The 12,170-nt window shown below is 37.7% G+C and overlaps 1 protein-coding gene across 1 annotated transcript in view; it reads left to right on the top strand.

Annotated features, from left to right (window-relative positions):
- ARHGAP18 (Rho GTPase activating protein 18) overlaps nt 1-12,170 on the top strand; it is a 68,297-nt gene that overhangs the window by 36,886 nt on the left and 19,241 nt on the right. The window contains exons 9-11 of the mRNA XM_023513468.1: nt 3,296-3,373; nt 6,122-6,281; nt 7,891-7,973. Coding sequence (XP_023369236.1) covers nt 3,296-3,373; nt 6,122-6,281; nt 7,891-7,973 — 321 coding nt within the window. The remainder of the gene's footprint in view (nt 1-3,295; nt 3,374-6,121; nt 6,282-7,890; nt 7,974-12,170) is intronic.

The raw sequence follows: 12,170 nt of genomic DNA, 5'->3' as shown, positions 1-12,170 counted from the left end.
AAAAAAAAAAAAATACTGTCACTGAAACACACTGGTATTTAAATCAACCATGAGGAATCATAGTGTAAGCCAAATTAGACATATAGAATTCACCATGGAATTCACCATATAGGTTCCACCATGGAATTATAGGAACCTTTGATTTCTGTGAAGTTTCAGTGATGCCTCCTGGCTGGGCTGAGGACTGCACCCAGCCTATTAAGATAAATCTCCCTTTGTCGCTTTCTCTTGAAATTCTTTTCTTATTTATTTAATTATTTTACATTTTTGGACTCTTCAACATTCTGGAGACTCCGGTTCCCTACCAGTTTGATGTATTACATTACAGCCCTGAAGTATTTTTGTCTTTATAAAAAATAATAGGAAATACAAAGATTTTACTTGCAGATAGTTACCTGATTTGAGGTGACTGATATTTCAACTGCCCTTCTTTGATCATTATACATCGTACACATGTATCAGAATATCACATGTACCCCCAAATATGTACAACCATGATATAGCCATAAAAAATTCCATTCCTCTGTTTACACTGCCTCTGAATTTTAAGCAGAATATAACAGTGATCTGTTAAATGAAAAACATTGTTTGATTTATTAACTGACAATTCAGTTAGATCGTCTCTCAATTTTGTAAAAAGGAAAGAATCAGAAACTACTGATTTGAAATAAAGATTCATTACCAGTCTTTAGAGGATTGTAATTTAATTTCTGAGGCTACATACCCCAGAAGGGCATTAATAAAGCTTATATAACTATATCTTTTAATTTGCTTAGAGGTACATTATTTAGACCATTTTCTCAGGGTTGGGGAAGTAGAAATGTTGTTCATTTTAATCTATGAAAAAGTCTACTTTGTAATCTAATTAGCAAATCCAGTGTTCTCACTGCCAAACCAGTCACATCAGCTACACTTTGTGTCAAAAAGTCTGACTTCATTATATTCAATTCACATAGGTATGTAATGTATTTTTTTTTTTTTTTGAGACATGCTATGAAAATTACTAATAAATTACAGGACATCTCCTACAAAATAAATTAGGACAACAAAGAGCATGCTTAAAATATATAAATGAATATGTTTTTTTCCATCTCTATTATGTCTTGAAAATAAAAGGAAAGCTATAAAGTATTTCTTATTTATATTTTAATAATGGAATATAATGTGGTAACTAAAAATATTATTTTCAGAGTGAGAAATATAAGAAAATGCATAGCATTCCTTAAGACAACACATATATACTCACATAACTCTATTGTATGCTGGTATTTAGCCTCAGAGAATAATAAAAGGGACTCAAATATAAAATAGCAGAAATTACTTTCGTTCAGTTATTGAGAAGTCACGATCTATTTTTCCTTTGTATTTAGTGAAAGCGAAAGGCATCTATTGCTAAAAACTAATTTGCTTCTAAAGCTAGCATATAATTTTATTATTAATAGGACATTGAAGCATTTTAAACATATTATAAGATGAACTAAAATGAAAACTTGTATACATTGAATATTGGTTAAATTGGTTTTTAACTAGTTGCAATCTTTGGTTTTACCTAGTTTAATAATGCCTATCAGAAATAATTCATGTCAATTTTTTTGCTGTGGGTTTTCAGGCCTTGTCACTTGAAAAATGTGGTCTTGGAGAATATTCCGGTTGCATTTAAGAAAAATCATGTGTTGTTTGACTGATCAGAGATGTTCTTCTTTTCTGAACAATAAATTCTTATGAGAATTTTGAGACTGCTCTTTGCTTAATTCTGAGCTAACTCCTTCTATGTTAGTACATTCTTTTGCTATAATCTAATCTAGGGATGGATGAGGTGGATGAGCTGAGGTCATTAGCAGAAAATGTTCATCTCTTCCAGCGTTCACATGTTATAATACTTCTGATTTGGGAACATCTAGACCAAGGTCAAAAGACGGCATTTATGATGCCGTGCTTTGCTCCTAACAGAGACTTTTATACGCAAGGAATACACTATAAGCTTTGATGTAGTTTGTAGAGGCTTGGCTAATCATTATAAAAGCCTTCCTGAAAAGAATTTTTTTTTTAACATTCTTTTGGTACTCTGGAAGATTTTATTCCTCAGGGTGTGCAGAGAATATTATCGTATGATTTTGGGTGAGTGAAGAATAGGGTGTGTCTTTTATTTTTTATTTATTTATTTTGAGACAGAGTCTCACTTTGTCACCCTTGGTAGAGTGCCATGGTGTCATAGCTTGCAGCAACCTTAAACTCTTGGGCTCAAGTAGTTCTCTTGCTTCAGCCTCCCAAGTAGCTGGGACTACAGGCACCCGCCACAATGCCCAGCTGTTTTTAGAGACAAGGTCTCACTCTTGATCGGGCTGGTTCTCAAACTTGTGAGCTCAGGATAATCCACCTGCCTCAGCCTCCCAGAGTGCTGGGATTGCAGGCATGATCCACCACACATGGCCCGCTCTGTCTTCTATAAAGCAGGAGAAGGCTACTGTGAACAGGAAGTAGGTAGAGGGAGAGAAAACCTGCATGATGCTAGGACGCATCTTGCATTTCAACTGAGGACAAGAAAACTGATTTCCTTAAAATAGCAGAAGGCTTTCTGTGAATTCGTGGACTGCTCAGGGGAGGCATATTCCAGTTGCAAGATCACTCTGCCAGGACACTGACCTCTCTTTCATCTTCTTAGGTTCCAACAGTTTGCCACTGTAATTTCTCCATCTGCCTTATTTTTGTGGGTTTCTGTCTTATTAAGAAAACAAACAAACAACTTTCTGACAGGGTTTTGGAGCTAAGAGAGGTGTGATTTAGAAGCCATAGCCAAGAACATTTTCTTTTAAGTTTACCACTAACGTCTTAAACATGAATATTTGCAAACAATTTTCTTTCTTCACATCATAAATAACCCTTTCTTGGAATAAGCTAAAAATGAGATGTAAATATGCAGATAATAGAATTTCATAAGATTTATTTGATTGCAGAATTGCTTTCTGGAAAAGTTGAAGAAAGGGATCTTCTTAGTTGCTTTTAAGCAATAAACATCTTCATTCTGTTTTGTTTGGAATACCACAGCTGTTGTGTGAAATTATATACTTAGGTTGCAAAGTAGAATACGACTCAACTTTTTCTGAATTATAACTGGTTTTTAGATTTTTTTTTTTAAAAGGATAGTGGCAAATGCAATAGCATTCCAAGCTCGTAAAATCCAGTTTACATATCAGTGTAATCGGTTTTCATTTATTTATATGTGAAACAGGTGCTAAATTTGGAATTGTACCTGTTACAGATATCAAAATCAGCATGTTTTTCTGTTTCTACACAGCTGATTTCTCGAATTGAAGAAGGTGGTTTGGGAACTGAAGGCCTCTTACGAATACCTGGAGCCGCTGTGAGAATCAAGGTAACCTCTTGGTTCTACCCATGTACAATTGTTATTGTTTAATTCTACTTATGCATATTAAAAGCTAACTTGTCCTTGCTACCTTTTATTTGCATTGTTAGATAAGATAAAACAATCAAGTCTCTTAACATTCGGCTTATATTAGTTTTTCTACAGTGAATTCTAGGTTTGTTTTTTCTTTTTGTAAATTCTATTTTTTTCCAAAGTCCTCCTATTATCTGAAATAATATTATGATAAGAGAATAGGATGAGTCAAAATATTAATAGGGAGGCTGGTGATAGATTTATTCAGGATGAGTAATAACAATTAAGTTTTTTTTTTTTTTCTTCCTAAATCAGGAACATCAGCCGGCGAGCAGATTAGGTCCGGGTGGGGGTGGGGGCCTTGACAATAGCCCAGGGTAGTCTGGTGAAAGAAGTGAAGGGATTTCCAGACATCCCAGCAGGTGTCCCCCTGTCCTTGTCATCTCTGTCTGGATGGCCTTTCCTGCCACTACCCCAGGGCACCCGTATCCCCTTGTTTTCACTTTGTGTCCCAAGTCTTGCCCTGGAGAGTAAAGCTTCCAGTGAATGGTGATAAAGATGAAATTACTCTGAAGGGACACATATCACATTTGTCTCCCAGGGAATTTGCAATTTAAAGGGGGATTACACTTGGAATTGTCGTTGTATCTCGAAAATTTACCTAGAAAGAAAACGTTTTTGGTTAGCCATCATTATCTTTCTTAGTTGCAACACAGATACCTGTGCCCAATATAATGGCTTCCTGAATTTGAGAATCCAAGAGAAAGTAGGATAGCGGGAACCGTGCTCTCTGTTCATTTTCTTAGTATCTTTTCTATATTCAGAACGAAGTGCTTCTTGGGAGTGTACCCCGTCCTTGCCTGTCGCCAATGGACTGTGGTTGCGCCAGGATTTGGAATTATTCTCCTGATGTTCCACAGTTTGCATCTCCTGCTTATTTTGATTAGTGTTCTTAATTTGGGGCAATAGTTTTGGCCTCTGTGGCTCTTAGTTGATAGTGATCGCATTTTAAGAGGATTCTGGTAAACTGATATGCCCTGTTCACAAATTTCTGCTTGTGTCCCCTGGGTTTGGTGTCCGGCACACAGAGGTCCCCTAGATGGTGGTGGCATGTTTGTCAGCTGGATAACTTGCCCTTGTCCCACTTCATTTACTAACACCGATGACCTGTTCATCACCAATCGCAGACAGCATGTGTGAGATTCGGAGAGAAATTCTGTTGTCCCTCAGAAACACTTATTACCCACATCGGCAAGAAGAGTGCCGCTCTGTTCTAGTGGGAAGCCCTGGGTGCTCACTAGCAGGGTGCAGTGGCCGGCTCACAGGCGTGAACAGCACATTTACTTCAGGACAGAATAGTGACTATCACGCGGATTTTACTTTGTGATGAGAAGGCTGGCAGGAGGACAAGTTTAACTAAGTGTAATTTCTAAGAAGGCCAATTAAGTGGATTCAGCTGGCTCAACTCTTCAACCCAGCCTGTTGTCATATGCCAAATTATGCAGCAGCTGGTCCATTATAAATAATTTAAAAGATAACATGCAGAAATTTTAGTTGTCGCTTTTCTCCCCTGCCCCACCAAATTTCTTTGTACTCTACTCTCCATCCCTCCCCTTCTTTCTTCATCTCCCTCCGTTGTCCGTCCCTCCCTGCCTCTCTCTCCTCCCTGCCTCCCTGCCTGTCTTCCCTCCCCGTCCCCCTCTCCTTTCCCGCCCTTTCCCTGTCTCCCTTTGATTTCTCTCCTCTCCCTTTCTCCATCTCTCCATCATCTGGGCCTTTCTCCCTCCTTCTCTCCTTCTCCCTCTCTCTTTCCCCTTCTCTCCCCCATTCCCCATTTCTAGGTCCACCTTCATGTAATTTACCAATTTCAGGAATAATTGGCATAAGAAAACGTGATAATCCACCTTATAAGGGAAAACGAAGAACCTTCTTTGCATGAATAGTTTCACATGTTAGAAGGAAGTGACAGAAACTTGGAAGGCTTTCTAGCTGGATAGAATTTATGTATGTCCCAGTCAGAAGCATACAGGAAATCGTAATTATGAAACAAAATTGATTTATTAGTAATAATTTGTCGGACAAATTTTGTGGAGTCCTTGAGCTAAATGAACTAGGTATTTCTAATTCAATGTAGACTCAGACTGTTTTCTGCAGCAGCGGCAGCAGGCTGTGTGGGGGGGGACGGGGATATTGATGCATCTTCATGCCTCATTTGCTACAGAATTGGGTTTTCCATTTCCCAGAGGTGACTGATCAGAGAGGTAGCTTTCTGGTTTTGGTCCAGAGATTGATTATGGATTTTGTTACATAATAAACTCTTAAAGAATTTAAAACGTAGGCTTATTTTTTATATGATTTTTTTTCTGAATTTAATGAAGATTTGTAGTATCTAGGTGAAGCCCCCAAAGGAGAAGATTATTTTAAGCAACCTCTTAATTAAACCTTTACTGCTAAAGGTTTGTAAAGTGTCCAGGGAAAAACGTGTAAATAAAAAAAAAAAAAAGTTTGGTCTCCTGGTATAATTTTGCATTTTGTATTGGTAAAACAGAATCGGGGTTGGGGAGTTGCTTCTTCTTAGTCACAGGGAGGTATTGACCTTTGGGACTTTGATATGTCTTTGCTAAAAAGTAGAATCTCTTATAAAGTGGAAAATGTATCACACTCTCCGCGCGAAAGAAAACGCACTTACTGATGGTTTTTGTTGTTGTTGCCTGTGCTTGTCAGAATCTTTGCCAAGAACTAGAAGCGAAGTTTTACGAAGGGACTTTTAATTGGGAAAGTGTCAAGCAGCACGACGCAGCCAGCCTGCTGAAGCTCTTCATCCGGGAGCTGCCCCAGCCTCTGCTCAGCGTGGAGTATCTCAAAGCCTTCCAGGCTGTCCAGAGTAAGTGCTACTCCTCTTTGAAGCAGTCTTTGAGCTGGTGCCATTCTTATTAATTGTTTTAATGTTCATCGGTCCCATGAAGAGTGTAGCCAGATGCACCTGGGTAGACATATCAACTTGATGATGTCGGTTGGTGCTCAGATGCCATGCCCTGTCTTTTTTTTTCTTATAAATACGCATCTCTGAGTAAACAGATAACACAATGTTCTCTTCAGGTACAGATTCGTTGCATAGCATTTAAGAAACACAATGTATTTTAGTGTTAAAACCTGAAACTTCCTATTTCTCTTACAGTAGAATGAGTCACTTAAGATCTCTGAGACAATTTCCTTGCCAAGTGTTAAAAGCAACCCTTACTGGAGAAGCTGTGAATTAAGAGTTATCATAAAAGCACAAGGAGACGTGGTGGAGTCTGTGAGCATTTTCTGAAAAATTAAATTCTGAGATTGTCATGCAGAAACATGGGACAAAGCCCACTGCTGCCTCACTGGTGGCGGTCACCAACTCCTCCTATGTCTTGCCATTCTGTGGTCTTGGGAAATCTCTAGATTAATGTCTGTAATTATTCTTGATTCTTTTCCCAGGGAACACAGAAGTCTTATAAGGTTTATATACTGGTATACTTATCCCTTTTTCTCCTAGAAGTCATCAAAAAAGTACAATGCCGTCACCACCTTCAAGTAACCATATCTTTAACTGCCCGACTGGGACGCTTTTGAGAGTAAAAGAGGAGCTGTTATATAATTATGGTGAACTACAGTGTCAGCCAGAACTGTTCCAGGCTATCAGAAAGCATGCAGTCTTGAGATGATTTCATGAGTCATCTAGTATTATCACATTTCTACAGAATTTCTAAGAGAGATATGGCTGAAATCGTCTTCTGTTTAAACTGTATTTTTTAAAAAGGAAATAATCTTTAAAAATTTTTTTGGATAGTTAAATTGTGCTTGTTTGTGTAATTTCTTGCCTATAGATTAAAGGACAAGTTTATCGTGCAAAATGAAATACGGGAATGATTCCACATAGCCACAAATGTCATTGAAATGGGACAAGGGCTACTAAAAATAACAGCATTAGTGATCACAATGTACTTCTTAGACACCTTTTAATTTGCTGCTTCATATTGTAATGTATTCCAGGAACATTTATCCAACACCTATTGTATTCCAGGCCCCATTTTACGCGTTCCTGGTGGAATTAATGGACTCTTCCCTTGTCATTTTTTTTCACCCACCATTAAAAGAAAGAAACTTGATTGTTACAGATGCCCTGTGACACCACAACATGGAAGGTCCAATCTTTCGTATCTTTTCACTGGGGAATAACTAGCACACAAAAGTTAAAATTCTTTCCAGAGCGCTGTGGTGTGTCTGCGCACATAAGGCTGCCCGTCCGTCCTCCGAGCAGAGTTGGAAGTGAGCATTGGGAGGGAGCGGGAGCTCTCGGCAGCTGCTTCTGCAGACCCCAAAACACGGCCGCCACCAGGCTTCTCGCTCAGTCGTCCCGTCTTACATTTTATAGTAATCTTTATGCCAAATAACGTCTCTCTTAAAAGAAGGTAAAGGGAAGTGTTCAGTAAAGAGTTCAGAGTTATTTCATCTGTCTGCAGGTCTTCCAACCAAGAAGCAACAATTGCAGGCTCTGAACCTTCTTGTCATCCTCCTGCCCGATGTAAACAGGGACACGCTGAAGGTCAGCTCCGTTCATTTACATTAAATATCCCGAGAACCAAGCAGAGTGATTTTTCTCTGTTTGTGGCAAAACAATATGATGTTTATTTTGGAAATGTTAATAAAAGTCTGTAAAGAAAAAGCTCTTAAGGACAGAGGGTGAGAGCAAGTTTTTAACTCCTTATTTCTTTTTTAAATTTGTTTTTTTATTAGATCATAATTGTTTACATTAATTCTCTCATAGGATACAGTGTGTTGCTTCTATATGCAGTTTGGAAAACTCTCATCCAAGTGGCTAACATAGCCATCATGTCTTTCTCATAATTGTTGTGTTAAGACATTTATATTCAACCTTTAGACAAATTCACCCAAATAGGATAAATTATAGGCGTGATCCCCACAATATCATTCTCTTCACCCATCTCCTTATTGTTGACTGTTGTTACTTTATTAATATTACTGGGTTTTGTTTTTCTGTTTTTTGAAAAAATTTTTTTTTAATTTTTTTTGCAGTTTTTGGCTGGGGCTAGGTTTGAACCCACCACCTCTGGCATATGGGGCCAGCGCCCTACTCCTTTGAGTCACAGGTGCCACCCATATTTTTAAAATTTTTATTACATCTAGAACATTTCTTCTTCCAAAGCAGATATTTGAGATTTGCTGGTTAATGGAAATACAGTTGCTTTTCAATTTTCTTCTTCTTTTTTTTCTGCATGTTCCAAATTTCATTTAATTAACATATATTAGGAAAGTGAAATATCCATAATATCCATATTAAAAATCCTAAGGCTTATTAATTATAACCCACTGCTGCCTGAGGATACTACAGTTGGTTGTGGTTCAAAGTGGTAGAGTTTGAAATAAATCAGACTGGTGATTTGAGATGTTTGTTGGCCAAAAGTTAAACCAACTCAAACAAATTTCAGATATTTCTCTTTTAGGCTTATTCTGAGTTTCTGATTCTTATCATCATTTTGGAGTTATTTGGTCTAATGTTTATATGATTTAATTCTCTTTATTATAGGTATTATCAGAGACTCATAATTTGTGGATTGTTCCATGTTCATCTATTTTTCTCAATGGCAGGAGTTTATAGACTAGTTGTAAAGGTTTAATGATAAACTTTTATAAAAGGAGAAGGGAAAAGTTAATATATAATTTAGAAAAAGTATTTATCTTATGCTTTATTGCCTTAAAACTATTTTTTTTTTGTTACATAGGTAGGGTGGGGCCATTGCTCTATACCACCTGCATTTCTTCCTATTTAAAATAAAATCTCATGATTCAGTGCCCATAGCACAGTGGTTACAGCACCAGCCACATACACCAAGGGTGGCGGGCTCGAACCTAGCCCTGGCCAGCTAAACAATACTGACAACTGTAACAAAAAGTAGCTGGACATTGTGGCGCGCACCTGTAATCTCAGCTACTTGGGAGGCTAAGGCAAGAGAATCACTTGACCCCAAGAGTTTGAGGTTGCTGTGAGCTGCAATGCCACAGCACTCTACTGAAGGCAACATAGTGAGACTCTGTCTCAAAAGAAAAAAAAAAGATAAAATCTGATGATAAGAATTTCAGGTCGAGAAAACAAAGCCACCAGTGGGTAAATCTTGGAAATTTTTTCCTGCAACTCATTAAAACTCTTTGAATTGTAACTATGTGAGTGGTAGTTCTTAATGTTGATGGAATGAATATTAATACTCAATATTCATTGAACTTTCCTGGATGAAGCAGCTTATGATGTGGATGTGGGCAAAGCACTACATCCACTCCAGGAGAACTTCCAAAGAGTTATTCTCTTAACTAAGTCAGAGACAAATCTTTGGCTTCACTGATTATCAAATGAATAACCCAGAAGGCAGCATTATCCTTTGTTTTGATTTGTCTTTGAGACAAAGGCCAAGTCCAGAAAGGGTTACAGTCGAACAGTGTGTGACGCTGTGTAAGGTTATATAGAGTGTGACTGAACCAGGGACATTGGCCCAGGACAAAGTGGGTCTGGTTATCCAACTGTTCTCTGCTTGCCAGCCATGCCCTTGACCTGAGGTTTCAAGTACCCAGAAAGAGGAAGGAACATCTTTTTCCTTACTCACGTAAAGGCTCCTTTTTGGGTGATAGCCCTGTACAGTAGAAGGTGATAATTGAAAGACACATATAATTTACTTAAAATAAACCTGTACTCAAGTGAGTCCACATAGTCCTGTAGGAAACACGTGTTTCAGTGTGGTTGCCATTGGACCAAGCTGGTCTAGAACTCTTCTTTGAACTTTGCCTCCAAAGTTCCAGGCATGCTCTTTAAAAAAACTGTCTAAAAATCGATTTTTTAAAATTTTAGAGTAGTTTGTTTGTTTTTTGTTTTTGTATATGTACTGGAAGCATAATGTTATAATTAAGGAGGAAAATACTTTTTGGAGGGGTCAAAAATTTGGAAATGTAAACAAGTAATCTTACTTATTGACTTAAGCTTTAGCGACTTAATTAGCCTGCTCGGATGAAGGTCTCAAGCAAGAATTTTAATAACAAACATTGTAATAAAAACACCATATATGCAAAGAAAAACCATAAAATTAACCATATAAACCATAAAATTACTTCTGTAAAGGAGAAGGGAAACTCCACGGTAATATAATTTCAGGAAGCCTAACGCAAATTTCCCCAAACTATCCAGTGCTAGCACCACTCCTTCAGCTGTTATTTGTGGGGACAGAATTGTATGCATGACTTGTGCGGAATATTTCTATGGAAAGCCTATGTAAGATTTAGGAGGCTCCATGAAAATACACATCCTGGCCTAAGGGTAGAGTGACAGGTATCTTCAGGCAAGCTGCTTAACCAGAATTATTTTTTACTTTGGATTATTTTACATTTGGATCTATCATGGTACCTACCTTTGACTTGGAGAAATAATGAAGACTGATTTTAAGATCTCAAGAGGGGATCCATGCTAATATAATTATTGACGTTTATCCTTTAGAGTTTTAAGTAGACGTTTTAATAGTTTTTTACAGTTTTAAGTAGTATACATTGTCTCAAAACTTGCAGGCTAGGAGATTAGTAGACCCATTGTACAAATGAGTAAACTTTTGAAAGAACAGAGGTATGAAAAGGTTTACCCAAAGATCACACGTAGCTAATAAGTAACTGACTATGCTGGGAGTCACTCCCAGGTTTTCCAGTGGGCCCAGTGATATTTCTACAACACCAGGCTGGTAATAAAGTAAATATGGGTAATTTTTTTTTAAAAGGAGAAGTTCTTATAGTTCAAAAAGAAAGTAGTACAGTTTTTCAGCTGGGGCTGGGCTAACATCTTGTTAATCTCACGTCACCACTCTTTCTCTTTCTCTAATAGCCTGATGGTAATATTTTGAATAACCTTATTGCATATGCATACCACAATTAAAATGGTTTATTACCTAATCTCTGTAATTTATGCTCATAAAGCAGGAGATACACTGGTCCCCGAACAATTATTCTGGTCTCTGTGGAACAAAATTAAATATTTTTTCAAACTTCACCAATTAATCTTTGGTCCTCATTTGAGAACACGTTGTTTTCATCTAACTTTATGCTTGGATTACAATTTAACTTCCCAAGCACTGTACTGGAAATTAGATACATAAATCTCATTGTTAGATATTAAGGCTCTGTCTTTAGTTTGTTTCAAATTTCCGAGCTCTCTCCACGTAGCGCAGTGTTGAGCAGCTAAACTTGATTCACGATCGACCTGCTAGCACTTAGGAATTTTCTTTTTTCTGAAATTCTCTGAAAAATAGATGCTGTTAGACTTTTTTTTTTTTTTTTTATCTTTTCTATTTTAGGGTAGTATATTAGCCTTTTCTTCAGGTGGGCTATTTTAAAGAAGAAAACATGGTTATTGTAGTAATTAAGAATTTAGAAACAAAAGCCGGATAGACCTGAAGCTAAGTTCTCGTCTCACTATTTGCTACGTACCTTCTCTAAAACGTTGTTTTCTCCTCTATAAAATGGGTGTAATTGTCGTGTGTGTCTCCAGTATGGATTCAGTGAGATGCTCTCTGGTGCTTGATACACTGCCTCACCCAGAGGGAACACTGAATACCTCTGAAGTTTCTGGTATGTTCTAGACCTAAGTAAGAAGGCAGAAGGAGAACGGAAAGCCTCCAGCTCTTTTCAGATGTAGGTGCTCTGAGCTGCCTATGGCTTTTTTGGAGGCCGGCCTCAGAGGTTGATCTGTCATAGG

This window comes from Otolemur garnettii, unplaced genomic scaffold (genome assembly GCF_000181295.1).
Source record: "Otolemur garnettii isolate 467f Iridium unplaced genomic scaffold, OtoGar3 scaffold00002, whole genome shotgun sequence".
NCBI classification, from domain to species: domain Eukaryota; kingdom Metazoa; phylum Chordata; class Mammalia; order Primates; family Galagidae; genus Otolemur; species Otolemur garnettii.
Note: the sequence above shows the minus strand (reverse complement) of the source record. Positions and strands in the feature narration are given on the sequence as shown.